At 37.8% G+C, this 21,131-nt stretch overlaps 1 protein-coding gene across 10 annotated transcripts in view; it reads right to left on the bottom strand.

Annotated features, from left to right (window-relative positions):
- Positions 1 to 21,131, bottom strand: part of pleca (plectin a) — a 110,370-nt gene that overhangs the window by 42,015 nt on the left and 47,224 nt on the right. For 2 of the 10 annotated variants that reach the window (XM_058378334.1, XM_058378338.1), the window contains exon 1: positions 8,596 to 8,939. The exons of 4 other annotated variants lie outside the window; for them this stretch is intronic. In XM_058378334.1, coding sequence (XP_058234317.1) covers positions 8,596 to 8,707 — 112 coding nt within the window. In that variant the 5' untranslated portion in view covers positions 8,708 to 8,939. Of the gene's footprint in view, positions 1 to 3,897; positions 4,218 to 8,595; positions 8,940 to 10,916; positions 10,998 to 12,093; positions 12,262 to 21,131 lie in introns of those variants that run through there. 4 more of the 10 variants (XM_058378331.1, XM_058378332.1, XM_058378339.1 and 1 more) reach the window with 3 other exon arrangements.

Below are 21,131 nucleotides of genomic sequence, written 5' to 3'. Positions count from 1 at the left end.
TAGCTGAAAAGACGCCATTCTGAAGCGCGGAATATCACCCTGAGCATGGACACGTACACCAGATTTTGATGATAGAGAACTTCAAAGCATCACTCTGTCTGCATCTGCTGTTTTGTTTGATTTAATGCGTATACACACTGATAGTCAGGCTATCAGACAGTCAAACAGTTTTTTTTGGTGAAATTTCAAGGAGCCGGCCTTAAAATTTTTCGTAATAATCTGTAATTATTAATGTGTAATTAAAATGACTGCATATGGAGCGTATATAAATAACATGTACAGCTCAGTGCAAAGGTTAGTACACCTTTAAGGACAAAATGAAGAAGGCAAAAACATATAATTTATACTTAAAAGATAATAGCACAATTTAAATTATACCCACAGTATAAAATTCCAAAAATGTTCCTACATTATAATAAGTGTCCCGTATTCATTTTTTAGCCCCTTATAATTGTGGCCCTTTTTTATTCAAAAATTAGGATGGAGATATTTTTTAGCTATAGGATTAACTACTTTACTCATTTACAGCTCAATTAGAATCTGAGAACTTGAAAGTTAATAGGATAATAAACAACAAGTTGCAAGGTACTAATACAAAGTAAATACAAAGATTTAGGTATTTGGTGAAAAAACAGTCTAATATGTACAGTAAGGGTGGATTCATAGTTTTGTCTATGAATTGTCTATGTCTATGAAAACCCTTAAAACCAAGTTTAAGTTTTAACAATATGATCAGCATTTCAGGTGTAACACTATTTGGATTCCTTTTATCTGCTAGGCCATTACAGCATGTCAGCTCTGCTTGGATAAAAGATGAGGAAAGGATTCTTTGCATTTTAGCTCTGTCCCACAGCTTGTTTAGACTTGAGCTGAGTGAAAAGGGGTCTGCTGTCATGTTTGAAAGAGTGCAGCCTGGAGTTAGGATAGCCAAGAGGCCCACATGATACCAAACCACATAGTACTTTGTGATAAGTACAGAACGATCTTCATTCTTTACTTATCACACAGTACTATCTGTTTTGGTATCAATATGCCAGTATAACACCAAAATGCACCAAAATGCAGAATAGTAATCCAGTTTCTAACTACTGTCACTTTTAATCAGAAAATGAGTATAAATAGACCACCTGAGACAATTTCAGAAGAAAAGAGTGAAAATAAGAAATGCATCAACTACCTTGAAATGGAAGGAATTAAACACAGTAAGTGTGATGTTATAGAAAGATAATCAATGAGTGCTGTGGTGTGGCCTGGCACAAAGAGTTATTCTTACCATGCCAAAGCTGATTACTGTCACTTAATATATTGTGCTTTTTATCCATTAATAGTTACATCAAATGTGGTAGAATGTCAATGAAATAATTTAGTTCCAGTTATCACTTAAACTATAAAAAGCCGCTTCTGACAAATGTATCTTTTGTATGTTAAGAAGGCAAAAAGTCTAACCTTTTACATTGGCAAGAAATTGCTGCATCCTAAAGTTTTTACTTTGCATCTGACTTCTGGTATTAGAGAATCCTTCCCAAAATGCAAAATAAATGTCTTCTCACAGAAAGCTACACCATATCAACTTAATTCTACATATTTTTAAAAATCCATGTTTGCTGAGCATCCTGTGTTAGTCAATAATGTAAAAATGACATTGTATTACAACACATGCATTGACCTACTGCAAGATCTGCTGTTATAGAACATACATCATCACCTTCTGATTAAACAGAATCAACATCCAACATTGTTATTGTTGTGGTATAACAATTATCAGAGGTGAGTAGTTTCTGGATGGAAATATACTGTTTATGTGATATAACAGGGCCTGGAAGATTGTGAAAAGATTGTGAAAAAACCTGCAGTGCATGCAGGATGAGAGAAAGCTGATAGTCCACAGCGGTGCATATCTTACATATTAATCAGGAACATGATTAAGTGATAGTTACACATGCTAAAAGATGAAGATGAAACCCCAAGGAACTGGTTCTGACACCCACTCCTCACGCACTAAACCAAAGGTACATGTGACAGCTTGTACCAATAATCTCATACTGAAGACTGGAATGTTATACAGAACAAGAATTCTTCCCTTTCTTGCTTACAGACACTGCCATAAAAACACCCAGATTTATGGCAGATACAGCATGAGGTTCGACAAACACAGGTGTCTCATTATTAACGAACAGGGCACCTACTGGTATTATTTTCTATGCAAATTTTGGATTCAGGGCAAACAGCTAAATTATTCATTAAATAAACGATAAAATCTTGATCCAGCTTTGACAGATAACGTCATACTGGAAGAGTGCTGAATGTCAGACCCACACCCTTACTACTGTTATTGTGGAGCAAAGCCAGAATTGCCCAAAGGCTTTCGCAACAGGGAAGCCAGGGCATCACACTTCCCTAATGTCTAAAATGAAAAACAGGACACAGCATAATGGTACCTTCCCTGGCACGCAGAGTAAAGGAGAAACGGATGGAAGTGGCGTTGGAGGCTGTGTTTAACTGCAGAGTAAACTACTCTATGGCCCAGGTTTCTTTGTAAGCATTTTACCTCATTAACAAGTTGTCCTTGGATGGCCTTGAATCTGTTTTTTATTTAACATCTACTAGAAGGTTGTGACTAACTGGTTTTATGGTCTAAGAAAATGTCTCCCTCTTGTGTTCACCGTGGAAGACTGAATGGTCCAGTCGTGAACTAAAGTGTGAATCAAAAAATGATCTGCACAACCATGTCCAAGTTCAACATCAATTACTGAGCAGTCACATTAACAACCATGCTGGCCCTTGTGGAAAATAAAACACAAGTCGTGTCATCAGTGCAACACAGAGAGAGAAACGGGGTGTATTTTTAGATTCTATGGGTTTGGTCCCAACGCCTCCATAAAAGATGAGGAGACTTTTCCGATGAGGACTTTTCCCACTTCGTTTTTGGAAGGCAGATCTTTCCTACAGACCAGATTTAACCTCAGCCAGTTCTTTCTCAGCATGAAACTATATACAGTTCCCAGATATATATAAATAGCTAGTCAAGTCCAGACTAACACTCCACACATGCACTACTTCACTGTTTAAACATGTTTAATTAATAGACATTACTAAATACTATGTTTTGAGATTAAAAAAAAGAAGGTTTTTGCCATGTTTATATAATGATGTGTAATGATTTGTAAGGATGTGTTCCTATACCACTCGGTGTGTGTGTGTGTGTGTGATCTATATAAAACAGTCTATACAGTCAAACTTGTGAAGAAAGAAAGAAAGAAAGAAAGAAAGAAAGAAAGAAAGAAAGAAAGAAAGAAAGAAAGAAAGAAGTATATCTAGTATCCGAAAATAAAGCCATATGTAAAACAAATGCAAAAAAGAATTACGCGTGTCTGTTTTGGAAACTTTACTCTTAACAACAGCGCGTGAGATCATTTTTCTTTGTTTCTGTAGTGAACGAATGAATGGGGGAGTAAACAAACAAACAAACAAACAAATAACTGAGTATGAAGCCACCTTGTTGAAATTACGATACAACCTAAATTACAACAAGCAAATCGAGGTATTTCTTTTCTTTCAAGTATGAAACTTGCACATTTTTAGTATGTGTTAAATTAGTTCCAGTGTATAAATCACAGAACCCTGAATCTTCTTGTCAGGAGCTATTTACGCACAGGAAAGTAATGAATCTAGAGCGCAGCACGTTCAGCAGAAGTGTCCCAACACACCAGGAATTAAGGGGGAGTCACAGAACGGGTTAACTACCGAGCCCCTCCTATCCGTCTCACTAAAACACAGGGCTACGTCCCAAGTGTACTCCTAAATGGCAGACTATGTAAACACTGTGCGCCACTGTCGATTTGGGACGTAGCCAGCTGGTCTTTACGCGCCTCGATCTTCTCCGCGCGCTTCACTCACCTGCGCAGCACATGCGGCTGTACAGATGTGGTCCGACTTCCCCGCAGCTCATCTCGTGAATGTACGCGGCGCGTCCGTAAATCACGTCCAGGCTGAACGTAGTGAGGCAAGGCGCCAGCGCCGCAACGGCCGCCATGTCCTCAGCAGCGGCCATGTCCAGTATTAAAAACTCCCACTCTATCTTTTTATCTCGCCTTCACTCTCTCGCGCGCTCTCTCTGTACGCTGCCGCCGCAGTTCAGATCGCTCGCTTAGAGCTGTCTTTTCTTCTCCGAGGACACATCAGGCGGCAAAAGGAAAGCCCGGCCCATCGAGGTGTGTGCTGTGGAGCCCTGAGCTCAGAGCTGAGAGTTGAGGCGAGCTGCGCGCTCCGGGACTTGTAGGGTTTGAAATGTGACTCCCCGGGACACCCCAGTTAAATCTAACACAGTTATAATCAGGCACGATTGTGTTGTGTTTGTTTGTTTTGTTTTGTTTTTTTAATCGAAAAAAAAATCATGTTTTAGTTTATTTTAAGCAAGCCTACGTGGACTGTTATATGTGCATGGATCAGGTCTGAATAAATATAGTTATTACCATAGGCGTCTAGATTTTAATAGCTATCTTTATAGTAAAAAAAAATAGTGTGAAGGTAAATCTTTTCAAGATGCAACAAGTGGCATATTCCAGAAACATCCACGTCTAATATCCATCTATCTACCTATTTTCTGTACTGGTCATCTCAGGGTCCTGTGTTCTTATTTTTAATGTGGTAGTTGATTCAATATTTGGTTAGAAAAGCAAACAAAGGCAGCATTAGTTATTATGTGAACTACTAGGGAAAGCACTACCGAAGGATCTAGACAAACGTAGTCAAGGTGCAATCTAAACGAACAGGTCCATAGCTGAAATGTCAACCTGTTTTTTTTTGTTCAGCTGTATCATTATCACAGTGTAGGCTACTATTATAAGCTCAGTTCATTCTTGTCTTCCTTGTCAGTAAAAACTGTCATATTACCATTCTTTCCTCACACGTTTTGGCAGTAACTGCAGTAAAAAAGGAGTATGTTTCCCCAAAACACTGTTTATACTTACTAGCAACAGTAACTAAGGTGTCAGCCAATCAGAGGTCAGTATCTGAATGGAGTTAGGTGAGAAAGCTTTGGTCATGTTATCTTAAAATAAGAGACTAATTAATAAATCCTCACCATCACGTCATGATCATAATTTCTGCCATGCAGTAGTATAAAAGTAATTACTAGTAGCTGAAATTTAAAAGCAAAAGATTTGTTCTTAGCATTGTCTTAATGGATAAAACTTAAATCAGAGGTTTCTGAAACTATTGTACTGTAGGTACAGGATTAAATTGTTGACATATTAAAAACCCCAGCATGTTTTTGGGAAGTGGGAGAAAACTGAGAACCCAGACGAAACTCACACAAACACGGAGAAATGATGTACTACAGTAACTTAGGCTCAAACCAAGGACTGTAAATATGTGAACTCTGAATGCCGCTGAAAATTCTGTAGAATATTTTGCAAAAAAATTCTGTTCTAGCTGAACAAAAATATTTGAAAGCACTCATTCGATCTTTAAAAGAATGTAAAGTGTTAAAAAAGGAGGACATTGTGCCGTTTTCTAAAAAAAAATTCTAGACTTTTTTATAAAAGTTATTTGGCAGATCTGAGTCATACAAACCGCATGATAATTTAAAACAGAGGAAATCAACTAAATCTACGCATGCAGGAACTCTGAGTCACACCAGACCACAGCTCATGTGGAGCCCTGGGTTTGATTAAGAGTTTCTGTAGCTCAGAGTAAGGGGCTAGTATTTGAGAGTTGAGTGTTCGATCTACCTGAAGAGAATTCAGTGAGTAAGAATTCATTTTGGTTCAATTGTGGCTTGCTTATGACCCGTTAAGGATGTTTATGTGTTTGGGTTATAACAACATTAAAGATATTTTCCTAGTGACAGGGAATGATTGAGACTGAGTCAATGCGAAGACCATAATATGGGAAAAAAACTGGAGAAAGCACACAGCGAATCCATGTGTACTTGTAAAACTGGTGCTGTTGTGTATAATAGCATTTGTGGGAAGAGTCCAAGAAAGAATCAATTTAGATAAATGTCATAAAACACTAACAGAGATGGGGCATGGTAAAAAAAAAGAAGAAAAAAAACAGGAGTATCTCTCACAAGGCTATGTCTGAACAATAAAATGACAACAAAAGGCCAGAGATAAAAGACTCCACCCAAGTCCATGTTGCCAGTTTATCTATACACCTATTTATAAATGGATTTACAACATCCTGCCTGTATGCCCATGCCAAGTTCAACATGCTGAAAAGATTATTTTGCATTTTCACCTAACTGCTGCTTAACAGCAACATTCAGGATGTCTAATAATGTTTGCCCAGTAATCACTACTGCACACATCAAATAGCTTGACGTGCCTCCCAGTGTAAAGAAGTTCGACCTTCTTGGAAGTCAGAGGTGTTATGGCGGTATCCAGGATACACACACGGTCCGTTCAGAGACTTAAATAAACCGCGTCTGAGCTCTGGTGCTCTGAATACGACCAAGTTCCTTATTTAAATTTCTGTTCTGAGCAAATCTCTAAATAACCACCTGACTTACAACCATGAATGACTGTCAGCCGGATGCTTATGAAACGGCACACTGTACTATACACCAATAACTGAGGGCTACAACGTTGGAATGGTATGTTCCCAACACCAGGACACATAGCATGAAACAAGGAAGGCTAAATTTAGCATCATCACCTGTTCTGTTTAACAACACTATCCCCTACAAATCAAATGTTATAGTGCAGACTATTACTACAGGTATTACTACATGAAGCAACAATGTACACCTGAAAATGTACACTGTATAGAATTTCTCTCATTTTTACATTTAAAAACTTTGATCAGATTAGGTCTTGGAAATATGACTACATTATACGGATATCATGAAAAATTATGTCACGCACATCACATAATATGTATTATACCTAATTACTACATACCTATTCTGCAATATTTATACAGTAATAATACTAATATCCATTATCATGCAAGTTTCAATAAGTAAAATGTAGGTGGTGGTTAGCTAAATACATAAAATGAAATTTTTTAAATCAAAAATTGATGACTGATTATAAACTAGACTGTCATCCATCCATCCATTGTGTATACCCACTTTATTCCTAATTAGGGTCACAGGGATCTGCTGGAGCCTATCCCAGCACACATTGGGCGAAAGGCAGGGGGACACCCTGCACAGGTTGCCAGCTAGACTGTCATTGCATCCTTTAATCGAGGACAACAGCTAACACTTGAGGTAACATTAATACATTTAACATTAGATAATATCTAGATCCCTCTGACACCAATTCATATCCTTAGCTAGCAAAAGTTCTCAGAAATATTACTGTTTATTTAATAGAACACATTCATTCATTAGATTCATCTCTTATCATTTCTCTTTCCAATGTAGTTAAAACAGCAGGATAACTTGAAAAAGTTGGACTCAATAATATTGTAATCCAGTTTTCTGATTTATTTAGCAATCCTGTTTTTAGTAGATTGATTTATTGGAACTTTGAGCACAATGAGGCGCTCGTCCCATGAGCATAACAAAGAATTTGAGAATTTGACATCTCAAAAAAGATCAGCACTCTTTTTTTTCTAAGCCACATACATGTTACTGACCACAACTAAACAATCGCCGGTTAAACAAGATATTCAGGTTTATCTCTGAGAGTGGGCTCAGGGGAACAAGCAAATGTAGGTAAGCATACACAAAGTGTAATGACAGCAGATAATTTACCAGGCAAACTATCTGGAATAGACACACCCAAAGCCTCACCTGCTCATTGTAAGACATGAGGAAATAATGTTCAAAAATGTTAAAACACTGCACTGTCAAACAAGTTTGAAGAAACCAACGTTTTAGTGATGTCTCCAAGCTCTTGTTACAAGAAAATAACATATACAGCATTTTTTTTTTTATTCCCTGTATGCCATTCATAGCATAAAAGAAGATACACCTGTGTACACCATTGCACTATTGTAATCCAACACCTGTGTTTAGGGTGTGGCTTCTAACTGCTGATTAAAATAAAAAAGGGACCAAGGCCCTTACTAGATAATGATGTTTCAACTGAAAAGTGACAGCAGCAATCCGAGTCTTTTAAAGGTCACCTCAACTATGCGCCCAGTTGTGAACATCTGCAAAAAAGACAGGTGGATCCTCTGTACGCCTCTGACAATTAACATTCCTAACATTCTTTCAGGTTTCTTTATGACACGCTTCCAAATATAGACCAAAAGTTCAAGCTAAAGTGTATACACAAGGATTTAAAATCGTTAACTTAATTCTCTTTTCTTTTCTGCAGAGACATTCGTCAATTCTTTATTATGTAGGCTTTGTTCAGCATCTGAATACAACTCTTAGGATACGCCTCTAAAACGTCATCTGTTTGCGCTCAGCATTTATGGGGTTAAGTGCTGCAGTACGGCATGCCAGGAAATATGGAGAGAGAGAGAGAGAGAGAGTGAGAGAGAGAGAGAGAGAGAGAGAGCGAGGGGTGGTCACTCATGGGGAGAAGAAGCATACAAGACAAGAACCTCACCAGAGACGCCAGAAGAACTGCTTGCAGCTATTCTTTAACACACCGTATTTTTTCGAAACTTTTTCTTAAATTGCAGTCTTACCTTCTTCGAGTTGCCTCTTCCGCTGCCTCCAATTCCACACGACTATCAGCGTGACTATATGACCCAAAACCACGAGGGTCGGGAACACGTTTCCAGGGGGGCTCACCGGCATTGGGCTTGGGACCGAGTGTCTGCCGGTGAGCGCTTACACACAGCAGAATCAAGGCTCGAGGTGAAAGGTGAGGGAGGCTAGAGGGACGGGGGTTGGGGTGGGCAGAGAGGGGTGTGGTGCTCTCGCTGGACTTCAAACGCCGCAAGCACGACGCATCTATTCTGGATACACGAGCCGAGAACGCCTGTGCTGCCCCCTCCTTTTTTTCGATCTCTCCCTCTCTCTCTCTCTCTCCCTCTCTCTCTCTCTCACTCCTCCGTGACTCAGTACTCTGGCAAAAGTGGCTTAACTTCCTCCCCTCCCTCTTTCCCTCCCTCGCTTTCTCTTTATTCATTCCATCTAAAAACTCTCTCCTTATATTATGTCTAGCTTATGTCTTTTATAACTTTCCTGTTTCAGCAGATCTTATGTAATTCCATACCACCGGTTTATTTTATCCATGCAACAAAGATCATTGTCGTTCTACAGACTCTAAAAGGTTTAAGTTAATAATACATGAGAGGGTTTTTTTTTTTCCATGTCTCGTCAACCACGTGGCTGCAAAGCAAATAAACACAAACGATTGCTTGACTTTTACTCTGATAGGAGTCTGAGCAACACAAAACACTGAGTTTAACTTCAGGCTATTTGCCCTTTAAAGAAGGTGAGTTTTTCACCCTGCTGATCCCTCACACTGGTTATTCGTGTCATTTCATGCTTCTGTACTTTTCTTAAATCTCTTTCATTCTCATTCATTATGTAATGACTATATTTGTTCCCCTCAGTTAATTCATTCCTTATGTCAAAACCCCAAAAACACATTTGCCCTGACTTCCCAGAAGCCTAAAAGTCTTGGGTATTTAGTCTCATTCTGTCCAAGGGATAGAGTTTACAGCTGCTTGTCAAGGATATCATGTTACACTTCTTAGGAATAAAAAAAAAATGCTAAAAGCTGTGTGCAACTATTAAATTCAGTATGAACCACTATATTGAACTAGTTGTCATTGCTACTTTGTCATATCTCTCTTTATCTACTGAGTGGACAGAACGTCCTTGACATTATCATCACTCGCTTGGCAACATGTCACAAACTCACCTGCGTTCAACACAAACACACCTCTGCAATACAAACATCAGAAAAAGCACTGCTTTCCAAGTAAACCTAATAGACACTGAGCAGAGTTTCTGCCGCATGCATTTGGCACACACATAATGTTCTGTTGTGCTTCAACACTTGGTACGAGCCTGAAATTGACACTGCTGCAGACAGCAGGAAGAAACCCAATCCTGGTGCAGTTCAGTCAGCCACCCGTGTTGCCTTGGGGAGGCAAGTCTGCGGCGTCACTGTCACACCGAGTCGAATAAAACTTCCACAAATAGATGACACATTACACTTGATTCATTTTTGGCATGAAATAGACTACAGGAGGGTTTAAAAGAAGAAAGGAATCCAAGTCAGGTATGTGGATATGCAACTAACCTGAGACACTGTCATAAAAACTGTCATGCACACACACACACACACACACATGAATGACCTACCAGGTATTATCTTCATTGGAAGGTTACTGAAGTTTATTGCAAGATTACAGGAGTAGAGGATTACAGAAAAGGAAGAAAGACAGGACTGGGCAACAGATATACACAGAGTGGGGTAAAGACAAAACAGCAAGGTGACCTTATATGATCTGATCTGCACTGGCAGTATGACAAGGCACTATTAAGCCTGAGATTACGGCCATTCTTGAGCTATACTTAAGGTCTGAATTGCAAGTTGGTGATGGACAGAACTAAAGTGGCGTCCTCTAGAGGCTATTTTGTCAGCTCATGCTCTACTGACAGATGGGGTGGGGTTAGTTTTGTCTTTCTCAATTTGCAAGAGATAAACTGTAATTGTGGTGTACACCAGGGACCAGATGATACAGATGAAATAACACAGAAATAATAATAATAATAATAATAATCATCATCATCATCATCATATTTCAGTGCATCAGAGGAAACTGCATCTTTAATATCACTTGCATATTCTGGTTCCTAGAGTTTTAAGCAAAGCCTGCAAAAATGTCATATGACCTAAAAAAAAACCTGTCGTCTCAATATACATTAAATTAATAACCTAAATAAATGTCACAAATACGTCACCATATAATTGGTCAAGGCCTTAACATATATACCATTCTTTCCTGCCTTAACCGAACGGTCTGCGAAAGCCACATTTCCCACCTACCATTTAGACGTGGACGGCAACAGCAACAGCAGAGATTCATAGCTGTTCCCAGCAGCCTTGTGATCCCTTTCAGCCGAAACACAGACACTCACTGACAATTTAGCACATCTGACCTCAAGACATGTGTGATGATTAAACCAAAGGGGCGTACAGTAGACCAAAAAAAGTAAAAATGCTGGAAGGAAATTGGGAGGGAGAAGGAAAACGGGGGCTGAGGTTCCATTCATCCACATGGCTCCAAATGGCTTTCCACTGTGGAAAAGTACTTCCCTTGTGGTTGTTGCTGGTTGTGACAGGGGGATTCAGAATGGTTTCCAGCATACACTTAACTGCAAAACACTGGTAAATGCATTTATTTTCTTTGAAATTTTAACGTTTTAGGAAAAAGTATGGGAGAAACGTTGGACCGTGCAAACCATCTGACAAAGATATGATTGTCTGTGCCTCTCAAGCAGCAGTGGGCAGGGCTAAGCATGCCACAAGCTCTATTATATGCTTCATTGAGGGTGATAAACTTGGACAGACTGGGCTGCATCTCCCACCCCAACCCTCAACACCTCCATCCATCACTGAATTGAGACACATGTTCCAGAGGCCGTAGATCCTTCAACACACCCACCCCTTCTTCCTTTACAGTACCCATAGCTCTTAGAGTCTGCAGGGATCTGAGACATATTTTAAGACTCATCTTAATGTTTGGTTCGGGCCTGGGAATTCTACATGAGGCCAAACATTTCCCAAGCATATCGTCTAAGTCAAAATCAAATGCAAATTCCAGATTCATTACTCAAGCCACTTTTGGACAACTTCTTATAAACAAGCTTCTTGATGTAATTACAAAAACTAAATGAGAGAATGCACAGTGTTTATTTGAGGCTAGACATTTTTATATAGGACACATGGATGAATTTAAAATATTTATAATCAGTGGGTGCTTTCTGCAAAATCTACACTGACGGTCATCTTAATTTTTTACAAAATGATCCCCTCTAGCCATGCACTGTAATACTATAGCAAATCAGACGCCATGCACAGTATTCCCTGTTAATCAACTTGCATAAGAGCAGGCTATGTAAACACTACTGAAACTTTTTCATGGAGAATGTGTTCTTTCTCTCTAGCCATCTGAGTCTATTTCACATATGCAGCTTGAATAGAGATGTCAAATTGTGCCTACCTTGGCCCTGTTGGATCAAATCCTCCATGAAGAATCTACCATCATCAAACTCCATGTCAGCTAGCCTAAAGTTCAAACCACAAAGGGACTCAAACACACTGAGAAAAGAACTGGGAGCTTGTCGTGTCTTTCGTCTTTCTGACTGTAGCCTTTATTTCCTGCAGGGAGCACTGCTATAGTTGGGAATAGTCATTATTGGCAAAATCAAGGGTGGTAACGTCTAAATGTGATCTTCAGGACTACTGGAGTGAGTCAATTTCTGCCTGTTAGAGTGAGAGAGAGGGAGAGAGAGGGGAAACAAGGAAGGGAAAAACTAAATGCAAGCTAATTGGACTCAGATCTCCCGCTTCTACTTCGTCATTTATCGGCCTGGGAATGGAAAGTTCTGGCGCGGCACATGATGAGGCGTTTCAAGCAGTCTACCCACATCACTGAGTCATTATGGCCACATGATGAATCAAGCTCCAAGGCTGTCAAAACCATCACCATGTTCTGCAGTTTGCAGACAGATTTCTTCAGGTTTTAATGAAATTTATCACCAGCAGGTGGCAACATAAGAACATATAGATAATAAAACTGCACACGGGTGAATTTGTCATTGCCAGATTCTGTAAACAGTCTGTTGAATGTTTTCTGTCCAACAGTTTTTCCCCTTGCTGTAAAATTAGCATTACCGCAGTGGCCACTGGGTTCTCGGTGCTTTTAACTGCCAGCTTCAGAGCCGAAGTTCTTAAGGTTGGGAAAATCTAGGAACCTCAGATCTAGGAAACTGACCGAAAGCTATTAAAATACACACAGTAATGTACTACTGTGGTGATCATTTTTTTGACGTTTTTGACGTTTTTTGATGTTAAGCACAGCTTCAAGCACAAAGTAGATTTGACTATCAAACTCTGAACAAGTTTACAAGGAAGGATTTTCTCTTTCACTTCCTCTCATTAGGAAATCAGGGTGTATATCTCTGGATGAGTGAATGATAAATTAACAGAGACCACAGCAGCTGCAAGAGCAACAGCAGCTCCCTTTATAAATATTTGCAGCATATGTATGCCTGTATAAACCAGATGGACCAGAAAACTAACGAGGGAAGCCAGTATTTGGCTACAATACATCATTCCCCCATTTTCCTCCACGTACTACAGTACATAGTAGAGGAGGCAGGCCAGTTTAGGAAAAACTTAATGGATGGCTTTGGTGGATTAGACTATTTAAAGTCGCTGGTAACTTTTGTAAAGTTAATTTCCACTCCTGTGACAACCAGTCCTACAACTATAACTCCTTAAACACTTGATCCGAGTGAAATGTAAAGAAATATAGTTTAGAAAAAGGAAATCTTTCACTGTATGAACAGCGAGGTCCTTGCAAAAAGTGACACCATCATAATTCCTAGCTCTCTGATCGGACAGGAGGCACCCGGTTGTTATGTTCAACGTAGCCTGCCCTGGAAAATGTTAACTGTGTAGATTGCATTAATGGCCAACGTGACCTCCCCAGCTGAAAAGATCAGCAAGAAATACGCAAGAAAATGGATACGCCATGGATAAGTTTTACCTTAAAAGTTAGCTTGCAAACTCTGCAATCTTTCCTTACTTTGAGTGTGTTTATATTCTTTGCACAGAAGATGGTACAATTTTGGAGGAAATGATGTGGCTGCATGTAGATATTGGCATACTGGTAGCAACAGATTTACCAGCATTCCCCATGATAAAGCCTTGGGCAAGATTCCCACGGTACAGATGACATTAAGTGTGAGTTATCAGGATAAAGTGGTTACTGAGGATGAATCAGTGTTATCAGGATGTATGCACTGAGGATGCTTTTCTATTTCAGCCACAAAAACACAATTTTAAAAGAAAACAACCTGCAAGAATGAAAGTGGCATCACCATTCCCATCGTCACTGGTTTTAAGCCAGGAGGAAAACAACAACCAACGCATCTGATATCACTTATACTAATGCGCCAATGGAAAACTGAGTCAGACTCCAACATTAAAAAAAATGCATCAGAACAGTCATCTTCTTGTCATTGTATTTATTTCCTTTTTTTCTTGGCAGATGAAATTCAATTCAACAATGGATTAAAGGAAAAGCTTCCACCATGTCAATTTCCTTTGGTAAGCACTGCTCTCTTGGGTGCTCTCACAGCCTGAATCAATGCGAATGTACCCTTTGTACTTTACAGGGATAGAAGCAATTTAAGCAGGAGGCAAACCAGGAAGAAGGATGGAGAAGGGATCTGGGAAAGCCTTATACAGCCTGAACCCAAAGAATGCATATCTGTGTATACTATACAGAGAAGATCTCAAAGGCAGATGAGATCAAAATGTCAATGAGAATGTACGTTTATGTTGAATGCATGCATTTATGTTTTTTTGTACAGAAGCTGGCACAAAGTAATGCAAACATTCTTCGTTAATGACTAATAACAGTATCTTCTGGTAACATATCAACTTCACCCTAGAAACATCAGACTCCATGCACTACTGGCGTCTGGTCTATTCTAAGCACCTAAACTACAAGTGGCATAACAAAATAGAAGACATGCCTCCACAAAACATGACCCACAGTACAAGTTTAGAAAATAGCCTCATATACTATTATTAAATTCTCAGTAACGGAAGGAAAACCTGCGACTTCATGACACGGTCTTATTTGCAACGTAAAGAAGAGCCTGCATGTAATGTTAAAAAATGTATACATCACGATTTCATTTGCTCATTCAGCTGACATGGTTTTTTTCCAAATCAACTTACAACCTAGACAGGATAAAGTCAAGCAGTGAGAGTTAAGGGTCTTGTTTAAGTCACCATTTGCAGCAGCTTCGCTATGCACAGATGACCTTTAGATCAGTAGATTAAAAACCACTGAGACTGCATTTCTCCACTAGAGAGACCAAGTCAGACCAAACAAACAAAGCTTACAAGCAAAGCAGCAATAAAACGCATGTAAGTCTGAAGTATTACAGACATGATGAGTGGTCAAAAATATGCATAACTAGTGTGAATTTACCATAAAAACATAGACATGTGTCACATCGAAATTCACCTAGATCACTAATCACAGCCTATGAAAATACCGGGGGAAAAAATGGAAATATTTTGGAGATTTTTAATAGATTAGGAGTAGGAATACCAATAATCTTACTAGCCAGCCGAGGTATTTTTAAAAGTTTGTTCTTATTAACAGCTGTAAGCATGTGAAAGAAAGAAAGAAAGAAAGAAAGAAAGAAAGAAAGAAAGAAAGAAAGAAAGAAAGAAAGAAAGAAAGAAAGAAAGAAAGAAATGGCACCATACATAAGAACTGGCTTAATAATACTTCGATGGGTTTTGAAATTGGAGCTTGACTGGAGTTGAAGTTGATGTGATGAACCTGTGGGCTAAGGATCATGGGCTGAGGGAGGTGTAATTTACAACTTGGGAGTTGCAGACCTGGGCGTGGCACAACCCGGGCCCTATTTTATGAAAACTAAGTTAGACTTATTTTTAAGGACATTTAACTAAGGTAACTATTACAGCATAATGACATTTGAATGAAACAAACTATAACAGAATAACAACACTTAAATTAAACATAACCATACTTAAAGTAAACAAACTATAACAGCATAATGACGCTTAAATGAAACAAAAATAAATTAGTACAAAGTTAAATTTGATCTTTTTAGATTTGATGAGATCTACTCTAAGCATTTCAAAGTAAAAAAGAAAGTGTGTGTGTGTGTGTGTGTGTGTGTGTGTAAAAGCTGCAGGTGGGGCATGAATCAGTCCAGTTAAATTTTCCTACAATAACTCAAACTGGAACAGGTGCTGCAGCATTAGCAAAAGCAGTTACAGGCATACATATGAGAGCAATGAAATAATTACATAAATCTAAACAACTGAATGACAACAAGTAAACTGAATGACATTCCATCAAACGGCACAGAATCTTTCCAAGAAACAGAAGCAGTCCGGGGACAAGTACAAGCTTTGAAATCAGACACTGTGTGTTACTGGTTAAGTCACTGTTTAAAGATATAATGAGCAAAACATCAATGTCTACCAAATACTATCTAAATGAAAGGCCTCAGTGTATAATCCAATCTGGATGTAGTGTATTTGTCCACAAACTCTTGCTTCCTCCTTCCTTTTTATACAAACTGGCACACGGGATTATGGCTATACATTTAGGTTGCCTTCACATTCAACTTGGACACAACCTGATGTCTTGCTTTGAATGTAGCTGTAGTGAACAGCATTTTTTTTTACATTTCCGACACACCCTAAAGTCACTAGAGTGAGTCATGTGTCCTTGTGATCAAGTACTTCTAATTTTGTTCTGTCCTCCATGATGGCAACACAAAACAAATAAAAAGTCAAACAGAGCCAAAGGGCTAATTTCATGGAGAAGAGAAAGACTTTTAAAGAGCAAGGCACCAGAAAGACCTCATCATCTGTAATAAATAAAGAATCTTAAGAAAAATGAATGGTGAACGATAAAACATAGTGGATGTGGCTCACATGTGTCCGAGTGGTGTTAATGTTGTTGACGTAATGAAGACAAAATGCATTCAGTCAACTTATTAATATTTAAACCTTGTATAAAAAGCAGTGACATGCTCAAGTACTAAAATCACGAGTCGAGTAAACTGTCTATTGGTTAAATGTGCCTTTATGTCTCTTCATGCACTCGCTGTAGTATTTATGCTAACATTAAAGCTTATTTGCTGCAGAAACATGCTTGCTTTAATACATTGCCAACATTATTGACTACAGTGGCATTATTAATTAGCCTCCTGGTGGAATTTTCTTATTAAACTACTGTATACTAGCTACTAGTCACTGAACTGTACTTTACTATATTTATCATTATTAGCATTCTTTATTCACACTACCTCAGAGCCTTTAGCATCAGCTCTCCTAACAATACACTATTCCTAACAATGTCCCAGTATGCTAAATTATATCATTAACCCATGTTCAATAATAGGACATTATGGACATACAAGCTTTCTCCAAACACTATAATACTCAGGACAGAGAGAGAAATGCCCTTGTGTTAATGGAAATAACAGCACTTCCATCTCCATGATGGAATACAGACAATTACACCTCTGTATTCTGGCATTACTCACACATAAACCTGAATGAGTGCTTTTCTAAAGGTCAAAGCGGTAAAAACTACAGCAGTTATTTGTTTAAAAAATAAATAAATAAAAAGCACAGAAAACTGGCAAAGGCTAATGGAAGTATGAGTGTACTTATGCACAAGCATGAATATTGCTTTGAATGCTTAGTCAGCTTATCCTTTAAAATGTTGACACACTTTCTTCACCAGAGAGTGTACTAAAATATTCAAAATATTGCCAAAATATTTTTTACTTTGTCAAATAAAAAATAGCAAATTAAATCTTGATAAATGAGTCTATATTCCATGCAGGCTTTACGATTTCTTGACCTTAATTTAGTCTGTCATAAGTTCACAATATATCTTTTGGTGCAATACATTTATACATTTTTATTTATTGAATTAAATTAAATTAAAATAATAGACCATGCTGGATCAATTGCTATTTGAAGAAGTGAAAGCCATACTCTTAAATTAAACCAGATTCACAGTGATTCATGTGATCATCACAAGGACTATTTATAAAGCAATATATTAGCAAAATATTCTATAACTATTTGATGTTTATTTTAATGCTTAACACCACATCATTGTTATATGACTGTGTGTCTTTTATAATAATAATAATTATTATTATTATTATTATTATTATTATTATTATTATTATTATATTTTCAAATTGCATGTTTATTTTATGCTACACCATACTGCATTTAACAGCAAATTCTGCTTCTTCTTCTTTTTTTTCTTGTTAAATCTGAATATGACCCCTAGCCTGTAGATGGGGCAAACTTTAAAAAAAAAAAAAAAAAAAAAAAAAGTTTTACTTCATTTCACCCATAAAATGACTGTAGGACCTCAGGGTATCTAACTGCATTCCAGAGATACTGTTAGGTCCCTTTAGCTCAGTGATGAGAGATTTAAGACATGTACAGTTGACAGAACATTTGAGACTTTAAGCTACATCTCCCCAAAGGTATTTAACACGCAAACAGACAAAGACGGTCTTAACGTTTTGAGCTCAAGTGATGAAGAATTACAAAACTATTAAACAACCCATTTATGCAATGAGTTTTGCTTCTGAGTGGTACAAAAGGGTTAATTTGCTTTTAGAGATCAACATCCTCCAGGTGTCTGTGGCATACTGGACATTACATGTTAGCCACATATTAGGTACTGCATACTACAATTGTTTTGGGTTTAGAGTGAACAGTATGCCGTACATACATTCTATGAAATGAATTGGAGTAAAGCAGTCCACATTGAAGGCTGCAGAGGGTTTTGAAAAGTGCTCTTAAAATTCCATATTGCCCCTTTAAAGCTTTGGCAGATACTAGGCTTATACCCTATATTCAACCCATACTGGGCCCTCTCATGAATTCCTCTGTTGCATCCTTGTTGCAGAATTTATGCGCAGTTATGGTTGTCTACAGACCATTTACCACGTCTCTGATTCTGGTATGTCGGAAAAGGATTCAGGCAAATCAGACACTCTCAAGAGGCTCTCACACACTTCCACACAGACACAGTCGGCCTCTTTTTCTTGTTAACAAAGCCTCTATTGTCTGATAAACATGCAAGTTACTGAATATATAAAATGCAACAGAAGTTTTGAGAATTTTGAATAATCCTTATAATTATTATAATTATTATTAGTAGTAGTAATAGTAGTAGTAGTAGTAGTACCTAGTAGTAGTAGTAGTAGTAGTAGTATTCTGTTGGTTATACACACTCTTATACCCTCTCAAACATGCAGAAACAGATTTAATAGAACTATTTTTTAAATATAATAATAAATGACCATAAGTTGATTTGTTCTCCATCAGCATCCCATGATTCAGCAGACTACAGTAGACAGACCCAGACACAACAAATCTAATTACCATGATCAGTGTCTCTGTGTTTTAACAGCATCTTTATCAACGACATGTACTATGCATAAACAAATTATAAACACTTAAAGAGTCACAGTTAGCATTTTTCTCTAGGTCTGGATGTCTATTAGAGAGATTAGCTGGGCTCAAGGCACAGCTGCATCAGAAGCAATCAGTCACAAGTGGTGATGAACCAAATTAGTGCGCTGTAAGTATGCAAATAGAAAAATAACAGGAAGAGCTCCACGGTAACATATGACAAAGGAAATGCGCAGGATGCAGGAAACACATTTAGTGAGCAATAATGTGAGGGCTGACTCACAGACTACACTTTTTAAAGCTGGACAAGACACAAATATACACAGAGTGACTCAGCTCTTCAGCTCCCAGGTGGGTGTGGTTAATAATGACCATGCTTGGCTGCAGTATGACCACTGGACACAGCAAGTAATCAAACAGAGACTGTGCTTAAAACATGAGCATGCACTGCTCTTTCAGCTAGATCCTAAATATAATTCTTTACATAAAGTTTTAGAAAGATGAACCCTTCAATGTTTCCTTCATTTGTTAAGGGTTCTAATCATTAAACTGGTTGAATGTGTAACTCTAACTAATTTTTTTTTTTTTTAAAAAAAGGTCACATGATTAAACTTGCTCCTTGTTAACAAATACTATCTGTCTTTCTTTTAGGGCGTGGTCACATGGGCAGTACAATGTGCCAACTTTGCATTAGACCCTTTGCATTAAACAGTGCTGCTTAATTGCACTCCAACTCTGAACTCTGATGCATTTCGGAGGACAATTTCTATGCCCTATGCAATTTGTGATCACACACTGTAAAACTGTAAGAAATTGAACCCTGGTTTATAAGGTTTTAAAGGTAAAACTTAAAGTAATCGACTGTCTTGAGTACATTGTGGGTAGAAACAAAGCTTTTCTACGTTAAGTTTACTCACATTTTTAAGGCAGCAGGTGAACTTTTCTGTTTCATCATTTTAAATCAAGCTAAAATGTTTTGCAATGTTTTCAGTAATTGCAGATTACTTGGCAATAATTATCTGAATTATCTCTAACTATAGAGTAAATAGGAATATGCTGATAAGATGATAAAGTGATAATACATGCATGGAAATGGAAACATATCTTGTGCATAATCTAGTCCTCTACACCCATATTGTTCTCTGCAATCAGATCTTAAATCTTGGCTCCTGCCTTTGTTATATGTTCTTTATAACATTTTCTAAATGCAGATTTTAAAACTAACTGTTTTTGCCTTTGCCGACAAAATGATGGTGGCATGGGGTAACATAGCACAGGTTTACATCGAAAATTTGGAAGTAAATGACAAAAGCTACAGTATATTTTGATACCATGCACAATTCAGCATCATTATTGGTTAAACTCTATGATGTGCAAACTGAAATGTAATTCATTAGGAGAAATAGAGAATTTCATTAAAGTTAAAAGAGCAGTCTATCTGAATGAACCCATTTACACATGCTCACACTCACAATACAACCAAACAACAAAAATTATCAAGCAAAAGTCATACACATAGCATTCATTCATTAATCATCATATAAGGAATCCTTTGTTTTTTTCTGTGTATGATGTTTTGCTGTCAGTGTTGGCATAATTCAGCTGGAAGCAGCTCTTTGTTTTGTGAATTCTTTGGATTCACCACCCACATCCTGTCATCCGCTACAGGAATCTGGTCCGTTAGAATGCCCTTCTTCACACGGGGAATTTTTACTCCTGATCATCCCCAACAGTGTAATCATAGCTGATTTTTCATTTTAAAATAACTTATGTTAGATTCTTAAATCTGATTGGTCAGGAGGTTTTGATAAAAGCTTTCATAACCAAAGAATCCACTCATACTAATAAATTATTGTTTCTGATGATAAACAACTTAATATAGGAACTTATATGGAAAATTTATAAGATGCATCATTGTAGATATGGTGATGTTTTATGTGAGGAGATGTTTCTTTAGCATTTTTGTAAGGAGTCTCTAACATCACCTCTTTGTAACAGGTAAAGCTATAACTTTAAAGT

Source organism: Hemibagrus wyckioides, linkage group LG24 (genome assembly GCF_019097595.1).
Source record: "Hemibagrus wyckioides isolate EC202008001 linkage group LG24, SWU_Hwy_1.0, whole genome shotgun sequence".
Lineage (NCBI taxonomy): Eukaryota > Metazoa > Chordata > Actinopteri > Siluriformes > Bagridae > Hemibagrus > Hemibagrus wyckioides.
This window is presented reverse-complemented; position numbering and strand designations above follow the sequence as displayed.